Source organism: Acinonyx jubatus, chromosome E2 (assembly GCF_027475565.1).
Source record: "Acinonyx jubatus isolate Ajub_Pintada_27869175 chromosome E2, VMU_Ajub_asm_v1.0, whole genome shotgun sequence".
Taxonomy (NCBI): Eukaryota; Metazoa; Chordata; class Mammalia; order Carnivora; family Felidae; genus Acinonyx; species Acinonyx jubatus.
The window spans coordinates 50485373-50509195 of record NC_069396.1 but is presented as its reverse complement, the minus strand read 5'-3'; the positions used below and the strand labels follow the sequence as shown (position 1 = coordinate 50509195).

The 23823-nt window shown below is 45.3% G+C and overlaps 2 protein-coding genes across 4 annotated transcripts in view; one reads left to right on the top strand and one right to left on the bottom strand.

The window, feature by feature from the left end:
- The window catches only part of HIF3A (hypoxia inducible factor 3 subunit alpha), a 65213-nt gene extending 52180 nt beyond the window's left edge, over positions 1-13033 (bottom strand). The window contains exons 1-2 of one of the 2 annotated variants that reach the window (XM_053211380.1): positions 12912-13033; positions 9833-10069 (exon numbers count right to left, since the gene is read on the bottom strand). The gene's annotated coding sequence lies outside the window, so the exon portion shown is untranslated. Of the gene's footprint in view, positions 1-3211; positions 3755-9832; positions 10070-12911 lie in introns of those variants that run through there. The other variant, XM_053211381.1, reaches the window with a different exon arrangement.
- On the top strand, positions 3261-11971 carry LOC106973627 (insulin growth factor-like family member 3). 2 transcript variants are annotated; one of them, XM_015070702.3, is made up of 4 exons: positions 3261-3403; positions 10961-11014; positions 11151-11418; positions 11605-11971. In XM_015070702.3, exons 1-4 carry the CDS (start codon positions 3385-3387, stop codon positions 11636-11638), a joined length of 375 nt encoding a protein of 124 aa, XP_014926188.1. In that variant the 5' UTR covers positions 3261-3384; the 3' UTR covers positions 11639-11971. The 2 variants fall into 2 exon arrangements, with proteins under 2 accessions (XP_014926188.1, XP_053067358.1); XM_053211383.1 differs by lacking the exon at positions 10961-11014 and having other exon boundaries at positions 3279-3403.
- Positions 13034-23823: the final 10790 nt, after the last annotated feature.

Below are 23823 nucleotides of genomic sequence, written 5' to 3'. Positions count from 1 at the left end.
TCCCCCACTCACGCTATGTCTCTGTCTCTGTCTCTCTCTCAAAAATAAACATTAAAAACAACTTTTTTTTAAATAAGTAAAATCAGGATGTTTGAATCTTCCAACTTCGTTCTCCTTTTTCAAGATTCTTTTAGCTATTCAGGGCCCCTTGAAATTCCATATGAATTTGAGAATGAGCTTTTACATTTCTGGAAAAAGAAGAAGGAGGAGGAGATGGAGAGGGAGAGAAAGAGGAAGAGGAAGAAGAAGAAGGAGAAGGAAAAGGAGGAGGAGGAGGAGGAGGAGGAGGAGGAGGAGGAGGGGAAAAGGCCATTGGGATTTTGCTAGGGATTGAATAGAATCTATAGATTGCTTTGGGAGGCAATAAGCTTAACAATGTAAATGAAACTGATTTTGGGGGTGAGGATGGGACCTTGCTATGGAAGGAGATGAGGGCAGGGAAAGGAAGAGGCTGGGGTAGAAGATGAGGTTCGCTTGGGAGTGGCTGTGACTGGAGATGGGGTTCTGTCCTCTGTCCCCTGGAGGCTGCACTGAGATAGTCACATCTCTGGGGTTGCCATTGGTTCAGTCGATGGTCAAGCAGCAGATTCCGCAGGTCCCTTTATCTCTAGAGAACGAATGGTGATGGCAGATCTCCAGTCCTCTTCCCTGGCCCCCCAGGGGTATTGCTCGGCTCTGGAGCTGGGGCAGATGTCAGACAGGATAGCTGTCACTTTGGAACTTGATGTCAGATTCTTTAAGAGCCAGGAGAGGAGAGATGACCCCTTCATTCCCCTAAATGCCTCCAGTAATAAGGCCACTTGAGCAAAAAGGAAGGTGTGGCATATACTTCAGAGCCATCCCCACTCTCCCAAGTTGAAATAGTGAATAATGCCTTATCGATGTGACCCTGCAAATCTTTTTCCAGGTTCTTCTGTATGTGACTACCTGCCCTGCCCGTCCACTCCCTGACCTCACACTCCCAGCCCAAGGACCAGAGTGTAGTAACCACAGCTGATATTATTCAGGTGCAAGAGACTGTGACAGGCAGTGACATTTTCTTTCCAGATTTGGAAATTCTTATTTGAATGAGTCGGCAAAACGGGAAATTTGCCAGGTTTCTGGGGGTCACTCGTGAAGCCAAGACAGGGACTCAAATGCCACAGGGATACCATGTCAACTTTCATATCAGCTTTTTAGTCATTTATTTGAGGACACACAACTTGTACATCGCAGGCACTGATCTTAGGTTCAGGATCTGAGAGTCAGTGTGGAGGCTGACCCCGCAAAACTCACTGTTCTCATTAGGCTCAGAGGGGAGAGAGACTGGGAGAGATGGAAGGGCCCAGGAGAGGAGAGAGAATATAAATGAGAGAACGGGAAGAAGTTGTGCTGGGCACTAGGTGAGTAATCAATGGCTTTGGAGTTGATTGATGTGATATCAGTGTCATTATCCTACTTGTTTCATTGATATGCTGGATGAAAAAGCCCACAACCATCACTAGACCCTCAGGTAGACCATGGCCTCATTAGAATGAAGACAACAGGATGGATAAATGTTTTCACTCATCTCCTTCATGGAAATAAATCAGCTTTGTGCCTGACTATGCTTGATCTGAGAGACAGGGGAGTAGCTCTTCCTCAGTGAGAAGCCACTTGGGACCAGAACATGGAGCCACTTCCCTTAGGGAGGCTGACAGTGCATTTTGTTGCCTATTTTTCTTTTCATCTTCTTTTGAGACTGAGTGTAAGCTGCACAGTGACGTACGATCTATTTTCCCCAGTGGACACAGGCCAGTGGTTAGTAAAATCAGGAACAGAGAAGGCTCTGAGCCCAAGATCAACTCCCTCGGTCCTGGCAGGGCCCCCATGCTGTTGGTGGCCTGAATTTCCGGCCCCCAGCACAGGGCTGAGTCTGATGTGTATGGGGTGGAGGAGCTGGGGAGTGGGGAGTTGTGAGGGAGGCTACCCAGGAGAGAGGTCCTGAGACCGCCCCCAGGGCATGAAATCCCACAGGACCCACATGAGCAACAGCATTACAGGCAGGGCAGAGAGGCTGCCTGGGGTGGGAGAGGCTCGAGCTTCAGGCTGATTTCTGACCAATTCACAGAAAGCCATTATGTCAAGACAGACATGTGGAGTTAGATACACCCTGAACACAGGGCTTTCATCATGCATGCATCCATTCATCCATCCATCCATACATCCGTCCATCCATCCATCCATCCATCCATCCATCTATCCATCCATTCCATATTCCTCAGGCACCTGCTCTGTCACCAGCCCTATGGTAATCAGTGCTAAAGACACAGTGGTGACTTAGTCCCAGGACCTATCCTTCTGGTACTTATGTCCAATGGGGAACATAAATCATCCCAAACAATAGTGACTCACAGTGAGTAGGGCTGGAACAGAGGGTCAAGGGGATCACGATGGCTTCCTGGAGGAAGGGACATCAGAGCTATGACTCTAAGAATGAGCGAGAACTGACTGTTTCAAGGAGGCTCAGCCCTGGGAGGGCATAGGGTGGGGCAAATCACCCCGTGGGCCTCTGAGAGGATTCTGGACTTAACCTCATGGGGTCCTATGCAGAAATGGAAGTGGTGAGATTTGAGTCTGTGGAAGATCCCAGCATTTGTCTCCTGTGAGGGGGGTGGTCAGAGGGTTGAGATGGAGGCAGGAGGCCAAGGAGGAGGCTTCTGAAGCAGACACTGTGGAGTAACCAGAGTCCTAAATGTCTGCTCCCTCCAAGGGATGGGGGATGGCACGCTGTCCTGCCAGTACATTCTCCCCTGCTCTTCAGGCCTCTCCTCTCCTCAGTGAGCCGCAAGGTAGAGAAGTGTTCTCCAAACTGTGGATCATGACACTTGCCCAGGATGTAAGACCAACGAGTTTGTCACAACGGGTGCTTTAAACATTAAATTCTTGACTTGGATTCAGGTCATGATCTTGTAGTTCGTGGGTTCGAGCCCCGGCACCAGGCTCTGCGCTGGCAGCAAGGAGTCTGCTTGGGAGTCAGTCTCTCTCCTCCTCCTCCTCCTCCTCCTCCTCCTCCTCCTCCTCCTCCTCTCTGTTTCTGTCCCTCCCCCGCTTGTTCTCTCTCTCCCTCTGTCTTTCTCTCTGCCTCTGAATAAATAAACTTTAAAAAAAATGAAAAATAAAAAATGGATTCAGCTCCTCCATCCTTAGTCCCAGGTGTTTCCTGGGGAGGCTGAAGGTAGGCTCCACTCACCTGGAGTCTTCATGCCCCTCCCCTTTTAGCAGCACTGCCTCCTGTGTTGCAATGGGAGATGAGTAGGTTCCCCAGGTGTGGGTAACGGTGTCTATTGAAGTCTCTGTATAAGGCCCCAGACCCAGCTCTTCTGCTGCCCTGCCATCGACTGCCCTGGAGCTGCATCGAGAACCATGGTGCCCAGGACCCTTGGTAAGGGCACTCCAGCCCCAAGCTTCTGTGACATCACACCCCTAATGCACCTCTGAACCTCAGACCTAATGCTCTCCTGCCCACCCATGCTTGGCTTCCTACTTGGTAATCACCCCCAGGTTATCTCTGACTTCATCGGTCCTATCCTGCAAAAATATTTGACTCAGCTCTTCCCCTGGCCCTCCGTGCCACCCTGAGTCAACATCCACCCTGAGCTGTTCCCAACAGCGAAAGGAGGTCAGTGACGTCACGTTGTGCACCCTGGTGGCGACCAGAAGGCTCCTCTCTCGCATTATTCGCGTTCCCCTTCTGCTTCTCAGCTGCTGTCTGGATTTCTGAACTCCTGAGCTCAGGCTCAGAGGGAATCACAGGTGAGAGCAGGCGTAGCGAGAAGGGAAGAAGGGACGGTACTATGGATGGAGGTCCCAGACTAATCCTTGGAATCCAATCCAGCTCTGAGTCCCCCAGATCCTGGACTGTGGATGTCACAGCTGGTGCTCAGGTGTAGAGACCCCTGTTACCCTGTGGAGCAGTGCTGTGGTGAGGGGGCCTGACTCGGGGGTTCCAGGTGAACCTGCTGACTTTGCTTCCAGCACTGTTTTCCCAAGTCCTTGAGCTCTCAAAACAGGCTGCTGGGAGGTTGAAGGTCCCAGGCATGAGGCTCGATTGCACCAGGATCTGTGCCCATGTGAGGGGTCTATTCACATTCAGGCCCAGGGAGGAAGGAGAAGTGGATGGAGTTTTGTCATCTATGGTCCATTCAGATGAGCAATGCCTGCTGTGTTCATAACACTTCCTTTTGGGTAACTATGAGTCTCCAGCATCTCCTTCTGTGTACTTCCTGCCCCTCCCCCCTTCTCCTTCCCCTCTCTTCTCCTCTCGCTCAAGTTGAATGAAGAGTAGCCCAACCACCTTCCAGAATTGCTTTTTATCCAAGCCACCCTAGGAATCCAGCGAGAGCCCACCCCACACCCATTTAGCTGCTCATTCGTTCTCATCCCCACCCCTGACAACCACCAATGTGCATTCTGTCTCCATGGATTTTCCTACTAGTTTAGATATTTCGTTTAAATGGAATCAATCAGGGGCACCTGGGTGGTTCAGTCGGTTGAGCATCTGACTCTTGGTTTCAGCTCAGGTCATGATCTCATGGTTTGTGGGCTCGAGCCCCACATCGGGCTCTGCATAGACAGTGCAGAGCCTGCTTGGGGTTTCCCTCTCCCCCCCCCCTCTCTCTGCCCCTCCCCAGCTTGATCTGTGTCTCAAAAAATAAATAAACATAAAAATTAAAGGGAATCAATCATACCATACATGACTTTTTATGTTACTTTCATCTTCCCCTTTGCATAATATTTTTGAGGCTTATTGACACTGTAGAATTTACCAGTACTAATTCCTTTTTTAAAAAGTGTATTTATTTTGAGGGGGGGAGTTGGAGAGGGGCAGAGAGTGAGGGAGAGAGACAGAATCCCAAGCAGGCTCTTTGCACTTAGCACTCAGAGCCTGACACGGGTCTTGAACTCATCAACCAGGAGATCATGACCTGGGCAGAGGTCAAGAATCAGATGTTTAACCAACTGAGCCATCCAAGTGCCCCTACTTCATTCCTTTTTAGAGCTGAATAATATTCCACCCTGTCTATATACCACAATTTGTTTATCCGTGCATCTTTTAATGGGCATTTGGGCTGTTCCCATCTTTTGGCCACTGGGAATAGTACTGTTATGAACATGTGTATATGTGTATTTGAGTACCTGTTCTCACGTCTTCAGGGTATATACCTAGGAGTAGAATTTCTGGGTCAAATGGTAATTCTATGTTTAGCTCTTTAAGGAGCTGTCAAACTGTTTTCCACGGTTGCTAAACCATTTTATATTCCTATCAGCAATGTACGAGGGTTCAGATTTCTCCACCTCCTTCCCTATCCTTGTGATTTTCCACTTTTCTTTTTATTATAGCCACCCTCGTGGATGTGAAGAGATAGCCTATAGTTTTAATTTGCATTCCCTTAATGAACAGTGATGAGCATCTCTTCATGTGCTGACTGGCTGTCTGTATGTCCTTTTGGAAAAGTGGATACTTTTTCCACTTTTAAACTGGGGTGTCTTTTATTATTGAGCTGTAGGAGTTTTTCAACAAATTCTGGATACTTACCTCTTATCATATATGTGATTTACAAATACTTCCTCCCATTATGTGATTGTCTTTTCACTTCCTTGATATTTTTGTGTGCAGCACACAGGTTTTCATTTTCATAAATTCTATTTTTTTTCTTGGTCTCTTGTGCTTTTGATGTCATAGCCAAGAAAACATGGCCTAAACCCAAGGTCATTAAGATTTACTCCACTGTTTTCTGCTAATGATTTTATGGTGTTAGCTCTTATATTTAGGTCTATGATCAATGTGAAGTTAATCTTTGTGTATGGTATGGGAGAGATTCTTCTTTGTCTCCTTCTCCACATCCTTCTTATTCTCTTTTGCACACAGACACCCAGTTTTCCCAGCACCATTTGTTGAAAAGATTATTCTTTTCCCCAGTTCATTGTCATAGCACTTTTGTTGAAATTTAATTGACTGTAATTACACTGGTTTATTTCTGGACTGTCGATTCGGCCCATTGATCTACATGTGAGTCCCTTAGGTCAATACCACACAGAATTAACTAGTATAGCTTTGGAGTAAGCTTTGAAATGATGGCGCATCAGTTCAACAACTTTGTTCTTTGCTTTGGCTACTCTGGGCCCCTTGTATTTCAGTCTGAATCTTAGGATCAGCTTGCTCATTTCTGCAAAGAAACCAGCTAGCATTTTGACAGGAATGGCGTTGAACTTATAGGTCAATTGGGAGCACTGACGTCTTACCAGTATTACATTTTTCAACTCATGTACATTTATGGAGCTCGATTTATTTACATGTTCTTGAAATTCTTTCAACAGCTGTATTGTTTTCAGTGTGCCCGTTCTGCACTCCCCTTGTTAAATTTATTAACAAGCATTTTATTATTGTTGGTACTATTGTAAGTAGAATTTTTTTTTAATTTTTAATGTTTATTTATTTTTGAGAGAGAGACAGAGTGTGAGCAGGGGAGGGGCAGAGAGAGAGGGGGAGACAGAATCCGAAGCAGGCTCCAGGCTCCGAGTTGTCAGCACAGAGCCTAACACTGGGCTCAAACTCATGGACCATGAGATCATGACCTGGGCTGAAGTCGGATGCTTAACCGATTGAACCACCCAGGCACCCCCGTAAGTAGAATTATTTTCTTAATTTCAATTTCAGATGGCTCTTTGCTAGTGTGTACAATGGGCTTTTATATGTTGGCCTTGCATCTTGCAACCTTGCTTAATTCATCTGTTAGTTCTGTAGTGGCCTGAGTAGCTTCCTTAAGCATTGTTAACGTACTAGATGATCGTGGTACTTGAAAACAGAAATCGTTTCACATCTTCTTTTCCAATTTGAATGTTTTTTCTCTTGCGGAATTTCTCTGGCTTGAACTTCTAGTGCAATGTTAAATCGAGTGGTGAGGGTGAATGTACTTGTCCTGTTCCAGACGTTGGGAAGAGGTGCATGCAGTCTTTTGCCATTAGGTACAGTAAGCTGTGGGTTTTCTTGTAGATCAGGTTGAGGAAGATCTCTGGCTTCCCAATTTGTTCTTTGTTGTTGTTACTATTTTAATCACAAAAGAGTATAAATTTTGTCAAATGCCTTTTCTGTATCATTTGAGATAATCATGTTTCCCTCTGCCCATATTCTACTAATAAGGTTTATTACATTGAATGATTGTCATATGTTGAACCAACCTTGCGTTCCTGGGATAAATCCCACTTGGTCATGGTGTAGAATCCTTTATATAAGCTGTTGGATTTTGTTTGTTAGTATTTTTTCTTGAGAATTTCTTAATTTATATTCATAAGAGATGTTGGTCTATAGGTTTCTTTTCTTGTGATGTCTTTGGTTTTGATAGTAGGGTAATATTAGCCTCATAAACTGAGTTGGGAAGTTCTGTTGTTTTATTTTTTGAAATTTATGGGGCACCTGAATGGCTCAGCCGGTTACGTGTCTGACTTCAGCTCAGGTCATGATCTCATGGCTCGTGAGTTTGAGCCCCATGTCGGGCTCGGTACTGACAGCTCAGAGCCTGGAGCCTGCTTTGAATTCTGTGTCTCCCTCTCTCTCTGCCCCTCCCCTGCTCATGCTCTCTCTGTCTCAAAAAAACAAAAAAACAACCCAACATTCTTTTTCGAAGTTTATGAATGATTGGCATTAATTTAAGGATGGTTTTTTTCTTGGTCATTTTAGCTACAGTTTTGTCGACTCTGTTAATCTTTTCAAAGAACACACTTTTAATTCTATTGATTTTCCGTGTTGTTTTTTCTATTCTCCATTTCATTTACTTTCCTTGGTATCATCACTGTTTCCTTGGTTCTGCTCCCCTGGGTTTGTTTGCTCTTATTTTTCCAGTCAGAAGACTGAATTATTGCTTTGAGATCTTTCTTCTCTTATCAAATAGGCGTTACGTCTATAAGTTCTCTGCCATCACTGCTGTAAGCTGTATGCCATATGTTTTGATACATGGTGTTTTTGTTTTCATTTGTCTCAAACCATTTTTGAATTTCCTTTGTGACTTTAGATTTCCTTGACCCACTGGTTATTTTACTTAGGAACTGGCTCTTATATTGCTGCATATTTGTGAGCCTCCCAAATTTCCTTCTGTTATTTACTGCTCCTTGAATTCCACTGTGGTCAGAGAACGTACTTGGTATGGTTTCAATCCTTTTATATTATTGAGGCTTTTCCTATGGTTTAGAATATGGTAGAGCTTATAGAATGTTACACGTGTACTTGAAAGAATGTGTATTTTGCTATTTTGAAGCGCTCTACAGATGTTTGTTAGGTTTAATTGGCTTCTAGTGCTTTTACAAGTATCCTATATTCTTTTTTTTTTTTAAGAGAAAGAGAGCAGGAGTTGGGGAGAGGGGCAGAGAGAGAAAGAGAGAGAGAGAGAGAGAGAGGGAGAGAGAGCACGACAAAATCTCAAGCAGCTCCATGTTCAGCTCAGAGGCCCATGCAGGGCTCGATCCCATGACCCTGGGATCATGACCTGAGCTGAAATCAAGAGTCAGACACTCAACAGACTGAACCACCCAGGTACCCCCAAGTATTCTATACTCTTGATGACCATCTATCTGCTGTTTTGTTCTATTATTGAAAATGGGGTGTTGAAGTCTCCAGTTATTGCTGGGTTATCTATCTTTTTTTGTTTGTTTGTTTGTTTAGAACTCAAAACCTTTATTTGCACTGCAAGAGGGAAGAAAAGTGATTGGTAACCGCGTGTGTGATGCAACAGAATTAGTTCTTACCATAGAGAGCAACACATCAGCACTCTAACCACCTACTCTTATAGCTCTGATTTCACAAGAGCATACATACCCAAACATATTTCCCCACACGTGCATGACTAATACTCGCTAAGTTCCAGTGACAATAACTGTATTACACCTAGGTCACTGGTAAAGAACTGAACTATCAGGCCAATATTTTTAAACATTCAAAAAAAAAAAAAAAAAGGCCCAGAAGGCAGAAAAATCCCAAGGGAAAAAAAGTATTGGGGATTTTAAATTTTTTAAGTGAAATTTGTTTAAAAATTTTTTATGTTTATTTACTCTCTCAATAGAGACAAAGAGACAGAGCGTGAATGGGGGAGGAGCAGAGAAAAGGGAGACACAGAAGGTGAAGCAGGCTCCAGGTTCTGAGCCGTCATCACAGAGCCCGATCTGGGGCTCGAACTCACAAACCGCGAGATCGTGACCTGAGCTGAAGTCAGACTCCCAACCGACTGAGTCACCCAGGTGCCCCAATTTTTAAAATGAAATTTAAAGGGACGAAGGACATGACAAAAAGCCACTGGTATTACTTTACCAATTCAATAGATGCATCTCAGAAATGACTATTATCATAAAGGGGTTTCAGATCTTTCCCTGAATTTTTATAAGCAGACCACATCTAGTAAAGGTCCCACTGCCCCAGTTTTGCTTTACTCCCTAAACTGATTTTGGCCAGTAGTTTCCCCTCTAGTACTGGGTCATCTCAGAAGTACCTTAGGGCCACCTCGGTGGCTCAGATGGTTAAGTGTCCGACCCCTGGCTTAGGCTCAGGTCATGATCTCACAGTTCATGAGTTCGAGCCCTGCATGGGACTCTGCGCTGACAGCACAGAGACTACCTGGGATTCTCTCTCTCCCTCTCTCTCTGCCCCTCTGCCCCCTCTGAAAATAAATAAGTAAACATTTTTTTAAAAAGCACATTAGACACACAAGCTGACAGGTGGGGCCCATCGGGAGTGTCCAGATCCAAAGACCTCAGTTTACCCTAAGCTTCCCCTCTACCTGGGCTGCATGCTCAAGTGCCACCTCACATGCCATCCGTTACTTACCGTTAACATTATTATGATCTGCCCTTGAGCCATATGCTCTTCGGATCCTCACAACAATCCATGGGGGGAGAAATCCGCAAACTGTCACTCTCCTCTGGTTCCCTGCCTCGAGTTCATGGAGCCTGCGCCCTTCTGCTAGATCACGTGATAACCGTGAGCAGGGTCCCAAATAGCTCTCCAGAGAGTAAATAAAGTGGTTTGGGACAGAGTTGCTTGAAAGTTCTAAGGATAAGGTACCTGGGAGACACAGAAATGGCAGGTGTTTTGTAGGGGAGGAAACTTGAAACAAATGGAGAAGCCATCCTCTCTGCATCCTCGCTAATGCTGGGGCCACCACGCGGAGGAAACCGCACTCGCTACCTGATATGCGGTAGCCCAGGAGGTGGGGGCTCAGGTTATGGAGGAACAGGACACTTTCCATCTGCAAGTCGTAGAAGATGGACCCAGACCTTTGCCTCCTGTTTTATCCGTATGATCTCATGGTTACCTGCCTCTGTGTGCTTTCAAAGCAAGGACAGCTGTGGAATGCGTGAACTTGGGCACTAACCCGGTCACGTGATTGCATTTATAAACACCCTTCGGGTCGCCTCCGTTCTTTCCCATTTCCTGCATCTCTCCAACTCCATCCCTAGTCGTGGGGGGGGGGAGGGGGGGGCGGGCAGAAGGCGCAATACAGGTAAGGGGAGCTCCAAGTCCAAGACCCTTTCAAGCCCAAGACCCTTTCAAGCCCAGCCGTATCCCCAAAGCAGCCCTGCACCCAAATTCTCTCCTTGTCAATCTTACCCCAGCTTCCTTCCTCTTCCTTTCCATCCTCTGGATATCTTTAACACCTACCCCACCCCCTCTCCCACCTGGGAAACTCCACTGCATTCTTAGAATCCTAAGCTATGGCATCCCAAGTTTTTCTTGCATTCACTCCCCTTTAAAGGGTCCAGGCTGCTCGGACCCAGCTGTCTAGACTCTTACATGCATCAGGAACTAGCCCTTGGGCAGAGATGGCCCCAAACCCAAGCCTATAGAGCAAATCTGGAGCCAAGCCTTCCCCATACTGGCCTGACCTCCCTGAGGCCAGTCAACCCAGTGGCCGCACTCCCGCCCCATCCTCAACCTCCTTTCCCTCTCCTCCAGCTCCTGTGTGTGTATTAGTCTTTCTTCTCCTCCAGCACTCAAAGACTGTCACTGGTGAGTACCAGGATGGGGAAGAATGAAGAGGGACGAGGCTCCCCTTGGGAAGTGGGGTCACGGTTCACAGAGGGCTCCTGACTGGGGGAGTTAGTGCCGGGACCTCCTTGGGCTCACACCAGCAATCTCTGCCCAGATGCCCCCATGGGCCCAGGGCTGTGGCTATGTCAGCAGGCACCCAGGTGTGGGGACAAGATCTACAACCCTTTGGAGCAGTGCTGTAATGATGACACCATCCTGCCCCTGAATCGGACCAACCTCTGTGGCCCTAATTGCACCTTCTGGCCCTGCTTTGAGCTCTGCTGTCCTGAGTCCTTTGACCCCAAGAAGTATGTTGTGAAGTTGAAGGTTCTGGGTGTGAAGTCTCGATGCTATTCCTCCCCCATCTCCGGGGACTGTGCCAGGTAAGAACCTTGCCCCTGGCTGAGGAAAAGAGGGTAGGGATGAGGAGAAAGGAGGAAGGGAGTGTGGGTGTCTAGGCCATTCCTTTTGAGGACACCCTGCTCACTTAATCTCCAGCAGTGACTCAAATCTTATCATTCATCCCCTTGTCTGTGCTTCATAATTTATTGGTTCCTCCTTCTTTGCAGCAGAAAGATGTTTTCTCATTTGGAAAGATATTGAAGAAAATAAATTTCCACTAAGGCAGCTTGGAAAGGAAGGCTGGGGCAGGCATCAGCATCTGTGCAATGAAGAGCCTGGGATTTCCACCTTGGAGAGACCTTAGCTGACTGCCACTTGGTTTTCCCAGTGTGCTCCATTTTAACGTCTGCCCATTATCTCTGTCATTGCTCCCTTGTCCTTCGGTCCCTCTGTCCTGATTCACCACCCTTGCTGATACGTGTTAATCAATCACCTCACGGAGGTGCCATGTACCATAGGCACCCGTGATTCTTTGGTTGCTCTATGAAACCCCTTTTGCTATTAAATATCCATGGGATTCTGTTGCAAAAATAATGTGCTCTTCAGACTCATAACTTCTCTGGAGAAGATTTTCCAGCATGTTTCAGACTTGCTTGTACTTCTGTATGGCCTCCTAACTTAAGAGATATGACAGATGCCAGTAGGCCTATTGGGACTCCTAGCTGCTGAGTTCATTATGCTTCAAGTTGCTAATGGCATGTGGGAAAGAGTCTTCATTCTTGCAAGAGCAGAGTAGAAGGATCTAGTAAGGCTTATAGGCTTCACCCTTAGAGATAACGCCCAAGAGAGATTACTACATTGTTCTGTGTCCAGCCCTTGGGAAAGAGGATTTCTAATTGCCTTAAGTTACCTGAAGGAGTAACAGAAGTGTCATCAAAATGGTGAAATGGAAGTTTTCTACCATCTTCCCCTCAAAGAGCATTGATTTTGACGATCACCTACCATTCAAGAGTTTAGCTCAGCCACTCCACGGTGTTGGTGCCTCAAAATCCTTTTTATTTGGCCAAGCAGCCTTCAGGGAACCTTAAACTGGCACCCTCCCCCATTCCCCCGTGCAAGTGCATACCCCACATAAAAGCCCGCTGAGTCAGAAGCAAATCTAAGTTCCTGATTTACCTAACAGCACTTAAGGTCAACAGTCTCCCTTACCCCGCAGGGCCTTCCCCTGGGTGCCCCTTAGATAAGATCCCTGTGGACCTTACCGAAACACTGCCCTTTATGGTTTAAATGGACCAATCTGGCCTTAGCCCAGGGACCCCAAAACATTCCACTCATAGACCTAAATAAAGGCATGTGCCCAGAGTCCTGCCTCTCTCTCTCTCTCTCTCTCTCTCTCTCTCTCTCTCTCTCTGCCTGCACCCTGCCTTGACCACCTCATGTGGCCCCTTGCGTCTTGCCATGTACTTCTTCTAGAACCTGTAACAAATTATTTATTTCAATTTCTCTTGTGATCTTTAATTGAACCTTGGCTTACCAGCTAGTTGGCCCTCCATGCTCCGCTTAACAACTGTTAATTTAACAAAGTCGTAACACCCACAAACAAGGCTGCCTTTGTGGAAATCTGGGGTCCAACACAGAAGTTCCAGCACACCACTGGAGGGGAAAGAAAGAAAAGAAAGAAAGAAAAGAAAGAAAAGAAAGAAAAGAAAGAAAGAAAGAAAGAAAGAGGGAGGGAGGGAGGGAGGGAGGAAGGAAGGAAGGAAGGAAGGAAGGAAGGGGAAAGGAAAGCTAAGATTGGCCACACTGGAAAGGGTAAGAGAAACCATTTCACCCGATTCTCATTACACCTCCCCAAAGGCAGCACAGTTGAGCGCCTGGAGAGACCTTCTCAGGCTGTGGTTTCTCCCATGGGGAAGGTGAGAGCCTGTGAGTAAGCACGTGGCTTCCCCAGCTGTGTGGAATGGTGCCAAAGAGATTAACCTCTTCCTTACCCCATCCAGAGATCGGAGGTGTGCTACATGACTGGGGAACGGGGAGAGGCTGGGAGAAGAGAAGCTAGGGTCTTGAGGGCATAAAGGTGCTACAGATCCTACGAATTACTTTGCACACACCACCAGGAAGCCCACCCGTGAGCTACTAGGGATGCCTCACCTGTAGATCCCTCCAAATGGCCCACAGGCACCTCCAATCCCGTGTGCATCTCTACCCACCCCCCACACACTCATCCTAGTGCATGCCCCGGGGGGGGGGCGGGGGGGGGCAGCCAGTTCACATTGGTTTTGCATACAGCTAGAGAGCACATGTAGGACACTGATCCAGCTCTGCAGGATGGGTAGAAGGCACACAAACTTGGGCATTCAGCTCTGCCCAGGAAAAACAAATGGGAGGCTGTCAGCACCTGGCCTGCCTTTCCAGTATCAAGAGAAGGCACCCGATTTTAAGAATTCCACCCAGGGGCGCCTGGGTGGCTCAGTCAGTTAAGTGTCCGGCTTTGGCTCAGGTCATGATCTCACGGCTCGCAAATCTGAACCCTGCTCAGGCTCTTTGCTGACAGCTCGGAGCCTGGAGCCTGGAGCCTGGAGCCTGGAGCCTGCTTTGGATTCTGTGTCTCCCTTTCTCTCTCTCTCTCTGCCCCTACCGCCACTTGCTCGCTCTCTCAAAAATAAACATTGAAAAAAATTAAAAAAAAAAAAGAATTTCACCCAAAGCAGGAACAAGTAGTGTGGAGCAGGAGGATCCATAGAAAAGGTCTAGGGGCACCTGGGTGGCTCAGTTGGTTAAGCGTCTGACTCCGGCTCAGGTCATGATCTCACGGCTCGTGGGTTCAAGCCCCGCGTCGGGCTCTGTGCCGACAGCTCAGAGCCTGGAGCCTGCTTCGGATTCTGTGTCTCCCTCTCTCTCTGTCCCTCCCCTACTTGCGTGCTGTCTCTCTCAAAAATAAATGAACTTAAAATAACATTTTAAAAACATAAAAAAGAAAAGGTCTAAGAAAGCCTCAGAATCCCTAACAGGATCAATGGAAGGTATTTCCCAAAGCCAGTCAGTAAGACTGGAAGAGGTGACTGCTTCTTCCAATGCAAAGACAGCAATGCCAGGATTCAAGAGACATGGAAAGTCAAGGAAACAGGACACTGCAAGTGGAACACAATGACTTTCTAGTAACTAGTAACTGACCACAAAGAAATGGAAACCTGCTATTTACCTCCCAAAGAATTCAAAATGGTTGGGCTTTTTTTAAAAAAATTTTTTTAACATTTATTCATCTTTTAGAGACAGAAACAGAGCATGAGCAGGGAAGGGGCAGAGACAGGGAGGCACAGAATCCAAAGCAGGCTCCAGGCTCTGAGCTGTCAGCACAGAGCCTGACACGGGGCTTGAACTCACAGACTGTGAGATCATGACCTGAGCCGAAGTCAGACACCCAACTGACTGAGCCAACCAGGTGCCCCGAAATGGTTGTTTTAAAGAAGCTCCATGAGCTACAAGAAAACACAGAAAGACAATTCAATGAACTCAGGGAAACAATACACTATCAAAGTGAAAAGTTCGACAGAGAAATAGGAATCATAAGAGCCAAACAGAAATTCCAGAGCTGAAGAAGTGAATGAATGAAGTGAAAAAAATGAAATAGAGAGCATCAGTGGCAGACATGATCAAGCAGAGGAAAGACTCTGTAAAGTGGTAGACAAGTCAGTCAAAATGATCTAATCAGAGGAGAAAGAAGAAAAAAGAAAGAAAAAGAGTTAAAAAGTTTTTTTTAGGTTTATTTATTTGAGAGAGAGAAAGCACACATGGGTGTTGGGCAGAGAGAGGGGAGAGAGAAAATCCCAAGCAGGCTCCACACTGTCAGCACAGAGCCCATTGTGGGCTCAAACCCATGAACTGTGAGATCGTGACCTGAGCTGAAACCAAGAGTCAGACACTTAACTGACTGAGCCACCCAGATGCCCCCCAAAAAGAGTTTTAAAAACCTAAACTGTGAGGGGCACCTGGCTGGCTTAGTTTGAGGAGCATGCAACTCTTCATCTTGGGGTCATGAGTTCAAGCCCCACATTGGGGGTAGAGATTAATTTAAAATAAAATTAAAAATTAGAAAAAAAAAAAAAAAACCTTAAAAGCCTAACCTGTGAACAACAGGATGCCATCAAAACAAAACAAAAAAATGCATCATTGGAGTAACAGAGAGGGAGAAAAAAGCAAAAAGCTTATTTAACAAAATAATGGCTGAGAATTTCCCAAATCTGGGGAGAGATTCAAGCATCCAAGTTCATGAAGCTCTTAACCCACCCCCCAAAATTTCAACCCAAAGAAGTGTTCTCCAAGATACATTATAATAAAACTGCCTAAAATCAAAGATCAAGAGAATTTTAAAAGCAGCAAGGGAAAAAAACTCCTCACAAATAAGGGAAATAGCCTAAGTCTATGGTGGATTTTTCAGTTTAAACTTTGCAAGCCACAAGAGAATGAGATGACATATTCTACGTTCTGGGGGGGAAACAATCTGCCAAGCAAGAGTACTTTACCCAGCACAGGTGTCCCTCAGAAAAGAGTGAGATAAAGACTTTTTCCTAGACAAACAAAAGCTGAGGGAGTTGATCACCAGTAGATCTGCCTTCAAGAAATGCTAAAAAGAGTATTTCTTTTTTGTTGTTGTTGTTGTTAAGTTTTATTTATTTATTTTTAGAGACAGAGTACAAGTGGGCGAGGGGCAGAGACAGAGAGAGAGAGAGAGAGAGAGAGAATCCCAAGCAGGCTCTGTGCTGTCGGCACAGAGTCCGACTCCAGGCTCGAAATCAGGAACCATGAGATCCTGACCTGAGCTGAAATCAAGAGTCAGATCCTTAACCGACTGAGCCATCCAAGTGCCCCGCTTTCACTCATGTTAACTAAACTCAGTGCAGTAGCTGTTTGACAATTTATGTAAATCAAATCATTATGCTGTACACCTTAAGCTTCTACAGTGATGTACGTCAATTATATCTCAGGAAAAGTGGGGGCGGGGAATGTAAATATCTTGAGACAGACAGAAATGGAGACACAATATACCAACATCTATGGGATGGCAGCAAAAGCCGTTCTAAGAGGGAATGTGATAAAAGCCAACATTAAGAAAGTAGGATCTCAAGTAAACAACCTAACTTTACACCATAAGGAACAAGAAAAAGATGAACAAACTAAGCTCGAAGTTGGCAGAAGGAAGAAAATAACAAAGATCAGTACAGAAATGAGTGAAATGGAGACTAGAAAGACAATACAAAAAAAAAAAATCAATGAAACTAAGAGTTGGTTTTTTGGAAAACAGACAGACACAACGGACAAACCTTTAGCTGAACTAATCAAGAAAAAAAAAGAGGACTCAAATAAGAAGTATAAATGAATGAAGAGCATTGCAACTGACACCAGGAAAATACTGTGGTTCTTAAAAGACTACTATGAACAAGTATATGCCAACAATTTGAGTAACCTAAAAGAAATTAATAAATTCCTAGAAACATACAACCTACCAAGACTTAATCGTGAAGAAAGAGAAATGATGAAGAGACCAATAATGACCTGATGGTTTCACTGGTGAATCCTAGCAAACATTGAAAAGAAGAATTAACACCCATCCCTCTCAAATTCTTCCAAAAATCTGAAGGAGAGGGAATTATTTCCGAACTCATTTTACAAGGCCAGTGTTACCCTGATACCAAAACCAGACAAGGACACTAACAGAAAATTACAGATCAATATCCCTGATGAAACAGATGCAAAAATCCTCAACAAAACATCAGCAAGTTGAATTCAACAACACATAAAAAGCGGGCACCCGGGTGGTTCAGTCAATTGAGCCTCTGACTCTTGATCTTGGGTCATGTCACAGTCTCACGGTTTGTGAGTTCGAGCCATACATCTGGCTCTGTGCTGACAGCACAGGACCTGTTTGGGTTTCTCTCTCTCTGCCCCTCCCCACTCACACACTCTCTCTAAATAAATAAATAAACTTAAAAAAAAAACACATAAAAAGGATCACACACTATGACCAAATAGGATTTTTTTTTTAGGTTTTATTTAAGTAATCTCTACACCCCACGCAGGACTCGAACCCATGACCCCAAGATCAAGAGTTGCGTGGTCTTTCAGCTGAGCCAGCAAGGCGCCCCAGATGGGATTTATTTTTGCACTGCAAAGGTGGTTCAACATACACGAGTAAAAGATGTGATACACCACAGTAACAAAATGAAGGACAAAAAAGGGTAGATATACATACTTACACACACACACACACACACACACACACACACACACACACACGCAGAGAGAGATTCTTAAGAGAACCTCCGGTAGGAATGGTGGTTCAACAGGGACACAGGTATCAAGACAATGTGGAGGTCCTCTCGCGGAGGACTTAAAGGGATGATTCTGAAAAGAGCCGTTTCCGTCTTGCAACATGCCATGCAGTGTGGTTTCCGGAGCCAAGAGACTGAGACGGAGACTGAGACACCCTTAGAACACATTTGTGAAATGTGGTCTTAATTTTCTGAGGCTCTTTCCTCTTATTTTCATGGGAAATGTATTTGTGGCAGAATTCTGTGTAGGGAAGATACAGGCAGTTCCTTTCCTCGACACATTTGTTGATCTGTCAACAGTGTGTAATGCCAAGTAAACCAGACCAAGCAGATTCACAGCGTGCTGGAAAGACAAAAGACACTGACAGGCCATCTGCGAAATTACATACAATGAAGACAGTGGAGGCAGTGACAATGGGGGGGGGGGAGGGGCTCTCAAGGTAGGGCAGGAGAGGGAATCTGGAGGACCAAGGGCTTTTTCGTTCTGAGGAACAGGTGAGAGAACATTCTGGGCAGAGGAAGAAGCAAGTGAGGAGGCCCTCAGATGAGAAAGGAAGACTGGACACCGGGAGAGCTAAGAGGAGGCCAAATACACTGCTGAGGGACATGATTAGGCAGGCCCTTCTAGGATGATGAAGGGTTTGCCTGATTTCCAAAAGGCAATGGGACACCAGTAAAGGCGTTCAGGTGGAGTGAAGCGGCCATTCTGGCTGCCGTGCGCGGGTAAGATGTGAGGAGTAGAGTATTGCCAGTGTGAATGGGTTCAAGGAGACTTGGCAATTATTGAGGTAGTTGCGCATGGCTTGTTTGAATCCAGGGGCAGAGGTAACAAGGAGGAAGTGCTAGTGGACTCAGAAAGAATTAGCACTGAAGAAAAAAGGGGGCACCTGGGTGGCTCAGTCGGTTGAGCGTCCGACTTGGGCTCAGGTCACCATCTCGCGGTTCGTGTGTTCGAGCCCCGCGTCGGGCTCTGTGCTGACAGCTCGGAGCCTGGAGCCTGCTTCCGATTCTGTGTCTCCCTCTCTCTCTGTCCCTTCCCTCCTCTCGAGCTCTCGCTCAAAAATAAATAAACATTAAAAAAGACAAGGACTCATGTCGCAGCTTAACTTAATAGAGAAATGTGTAGTATTTGCAGCTTATCACAAACTTTGTTTGTTTGCTATAATAGCAGCAAACATTTACCAAACCACTAGGTTCTTGGCTGCAGGAGTCCTCATTATCAGGGTTCATTATCTAAGTCTTGCAATTACCAGATTGCATGGGGAAATAAAAGCTGTTGTCACAAAAATATTAAACTGACCCTTAATGCAGTAGTCCCCACCAGCACGTATGTCCCTGTTTACCACTAGTGTGAATCCTCTCTCATCACAGAAACTTCCTTATAGGCCAGCCTCTCTGTGACCCTCTGATGCAAGGTGAAATTGCAGATCTTACAAAAGACGCTTGGTTACAAAAAGTCTTTGAAAGTGAAGTGGGGGGGAGGGGGTGGGGAAAGTGATGGAATCCCACTCAAATCCCTTGACCAACTGGGATCTGACAGAGACAGACCAGTTAACTTTTTTTTTTAAGTTTATTTATTTATTTTGAGAGAGAGAGAGAGAGAGACAGTATGAGTGGGAAGGGGCAAAGAGAGAGAGAAAGGAGAGAGAGAGAATTCCAAGCAGGCTCCTTGCTGTCAGCATGGAGCCCAATGTGGGGCTCAAACTCATGAATCTTGAGATCATGACTGGAGCCAAAGTCAGAGACTCAACTGAATGAGCCACCCAGGCACCCTGACTAGTTAACTTTTGAATAAACTATCATCCACAAGGATAATGGCATGATGAGCCTTCAAAAAGTATGATACAGAGATCAAAGGAGTAAGAGAGGTCTCTGGGGACCTCATCAGCACCCTAGAATAATTTTCCAAAAATTAAGTTTATGACTTAGGTTATAAAAGCTAGACGTGAGGGGCGCCTGGGTGGCTCAGTCAGTCGAGCATCCGACTTCAGCTCAGGTCATGATCTCACAGTCTGTGAGTTCGAGCCCCGCGTCGGGCTCTGTGCTGACAGCTCAGAGCCTGGTGCCTGTTTCAGATTCTGTGTCTCCCCCTCTCTGCCCCTTCCCCGCCATGCTCTGTTTCTCTCTGTCTCTCAAATATGAATAAACGTTAAAAAAATTTTTTTTAATAAAAATAAAAAAAAATAAAAGCTAGACGTGAAATAATTTTGTAGGAAAAATTCTCATCTATCACCCTCCTCCCCCACCAAAAAAACTATCATTTGATTCATTGTTTATTTGAAGAATGAATCTCATACTGCTGTTATAGTCTAAATTTTGTTCAGTTAAAGATAGGCCTATTTTTAAAATAAAGGTTTTTTTCCCCCAATTTTTTTATGGTGGTAAAATACAAATAACATAAAATTTGCCACCTTATCTGTTTAAAAGTGTACAGTTCAGTGACATTAAGTACATGCATGCTGCTGTGTGACCATCACCAAACAAAAAAAGAGAGGGGGATAAAATTATATGATCATCTCAACAGATAACAGAAAAAGCATTTGACAAAATTCAACACTCTTTCATGGTTTAAAAAAAAAAAAAACAACAACTCTCTGGGCACCTGGGTGGCTCGGCTCGTTAAATGTCTTTTTTTTCTCCATTTTATTCATTTTTTGAGAGAGAGAGACAGGTTGCAAGTGGGGGAGGGCCAGAGAGCGAGGGAGACACAGAATCCAAAGCAGGCTCCAGGCTTGAGCTGTCAACACAGGGCCCGATGTGGGGCTTGAACTCATGAACCGCGAGATCATGACCTGAGCTGAAGTCTGACGCTTAACCGACTGAGCCACCCAATGCACCCCAAGTGTCCAACTCTTGATTTTGGCGCAGGTCATGATCTCACAGTTCATGGGTTCGAGCCCTGCATAGGGCTCTGCATTGACAGTGCAGAGCCTGCTTGGGATTCTCTCCCTCCCTCTTTCTTTGCCCCTTCCCCACCCCCTTTCTCTGAAAATGAATAAATAAACTTAAAACTCTCAACACATTAGGAATAGAGGGAATATACCTCAACATAATGAAGGCTGTAAATTACAATCCCAGGGATAACATCCCATTCAATAGTGAAAGGTTGAAAGCTTCTAAGATCGAGATCATGACAAGGATGCTCACTCTTACCACTTCATTTCAACAGAGTACCAGAAGTCCCAGCCAGAGCAATTAGGCAAGAAAAAGAAATAACGGGCATCCAAACCAGAAAGGAACAAGTAAAATGGTCTCTGTGGATGCCATGACCTCATATATAGAAAACCCTTTTCTTCATTTTTACCAATACCACTTATCACTACATGTCTATTTTGTGTACTTAAAGCTATCTGCAGTAGACCCTTCAACAACACGGATTTGAACTGCACGGGCCTACCTACATGTGGGTTTTTTTTATAGTACTATAAAATTTATACAGTACTATAAATTTTTTTTACAGACATTATGTCTTTTTCGTTCTTCATAATTTTCTTTTTTTCTACTTTAAAAAATTGTTTTAATGTTTATTTATTTTTGAGAGAGAGGGAGCACAAGCAGAGGAGGGGTAGAGAGAGAGGGAGACACAGAATCTGAAGCAGGCTCCAGGCTCTGAGCTGTCAGCCCAGAGCCCAATGTGGGGTTCGAACTCACAAACCACAAGATCATGACCTGAGCTGAGGTCAGACGCTTAACCCATTGAGCCACCCAGGCGCCTCTTCTTCATGATTTTTTTAAATGACATTTTCCTGTCTCTAGCTTATTTTATTGTAAGAATACAGTCTATAATACAATGAACATACAACATATGTGTTAACTGTTTATGTTATGAGTAAGGTTTCTCAGTCAACCACAGGCTATTAGCAGTCAAGTTTTGGGGACATAAAAGTTATACATGATTTTTGACTGCACAGGGGGTTGGCATCTCACCCCTGCATTGTTCAAGGGGCAAGTGTAGTTACATTCTGGAACTGAGTCTTTTTTTCTTTTCTAAGTTTATTTACTTATTTTGAGAGAGGGAGAGCGCACAAGCAGGGGAGGGGCAGAGAGAGACGGGGAGAGAATCCCAAGCAGGCTTACCAACTGCGAGATCGCGACCTCAGCTGAAACCAAGAGTCAGACGCTTAACTGACTGAGCCACGAGCCAGCCCGGGAACTGAGTATTAAAAAGCCAGTCTTCAGAATTTTTAAAGGAGGAAGCCATAAAGGAAGTAGAGCTACAGGGGGAAAGATTGCATTCTGCACTAGAAGTCGGTTAAAAATCTCCTTCAATAGGGGCCCCTGGGTGGCTCAGTCAGTTAAGTGTCCCACTTCCACTCAGGTCATGATCTCACAGTTCATGAGTTCAAGCCCCGTGTTAGGCTCTGTCCTGACAGCTCAGAGCCTGGAGCCTGCTTGGGATTCTGTCTCCCCTCTCTCTGCCCTTCCCCCACGCACACTCAGTCTCTCTCTCTCACAAGTAAACATTAAAAAATATATATATTTTAAATCCCTTTTGGTAAGGTGGTTCTCTTTTGGTCAATATATTCTATCCTTGCAGTGTTATTTCAACAAAGTGGTCCTGGACATATTCCAAGAATTCATAAACGGTTGCTACCTCCTGTTTCAGCAAGAAACTTGTAATTGCGCATAGCTTTCTTATATTAATATCTTACTGCTTTGGCAGTAATGGCAAAAATAGAATTTCTGTATTCTTAAGTACCATAAATGTTTGTTTTTGTTCTGTTAAGGAAACATTTTCCATCTGATGAAATACAAAGCCCAAGTTTCTGCTAGTATTCATACTTGAACCAATATATTGAGGCTTGCTTCACTTAAATAAATATACGAATGAGGCCGCCAGTCGGTTGACTACACTGATCTGGAGGCTGAGGACCCAAGTCTGTGGTCCCAGGGACACCTGATGGACAGAAGTGCAGCGTGACCACCTACCTGCCTGCAGGCCCCGGCAGAGGTCTGTCCCTGCCACCTCCTCCATTCAGCTCCAAGTAACACTGACCCAGGAGGCATTTTGTTGAGCAAATCTGAGAAACCGCGAAAGACCGTATCACGGATACTTTCCTATTGTTTTCACAGCCCACGAATCGGAATCTATGTTCTGTAAAGGTTGACACAGATTCACGTGGATTCTTGATCAGTTACCACCACCAGCATTTGGGAGAAACAGAAACTCTCTTCTCCAGAAATAGGGACCCGCTGGGCTCATGTTTTAAATAGAGTGTTTTTTTCCTTCATGAAAATGAGGCCCAGATGCTCACAGGGCATCTCCCACACTGCTGGTAAATCGGGGAAGAGCCAGAAGAGGCTGCAGGGATGTTGCTTCTCCCCAGGGACTCAGCGCCTCCTTCTGGTGAGAGATTTAAAGAACACCATGCAGGACCAGGGAGAGCCCTGCTGGCCAGTCTGGGAGCAACCCCACCTGGGTTCTGAGTGTCTGGTTCTTCCTTTCCTTTATAAGAAATAGAGAAATCTGGGGCATCCGGGTGGCTCAACTGGTTGAGCACCCGACTTGGGCTCAGTTCATGATTTTCGCAGTTTATGAGCTCGAGTCCCTCATTGGGCTCTCTGCGGTCAGTGCCGAGCCTCCTTCCGATCCTCTCTCCCCCTCTCTCTCTGCACCTCCCCTGCTCATGTTCTCTCTCTCAATTAAAAATAAATAAGCATTAAAATAAAAAAAAAGAAATAGAGAAATCCTACAGAAATACACAAGTAAATCACAATGTGAGGAAGCTTCCAGGAAGGTTTGAGTGCTGAGACCTACCTTTCCCAAATTTTTATAAGCTTAGGCATTACAAAAATGAGGACACAACAGAATAGAAACATGGGGAGAAATATCCTTAGAATAGGAATGCCTCTCCTGGGAGCTGACTAGCTTTTAAAATCTAGATCCGGACGACAATCCAAACCAGAGACTATGACTCAGGGGAAGGGAAATAGGTCCCACAGAAAGGGATTCCTTAAGTCACTGGCTTGCCTCTGAATGTGGTTTAGATCCTTCCATTGTTTGATTAGATTTTTCTCTCCCTTTTCCCAAGTGTTTAGAACTTGAGTGGATTGAGAAAGGGGGGAGGCAGGGAGTAAGATTCCAAAACCCCTTAACCCAAGCTTGCGGGGACAGTG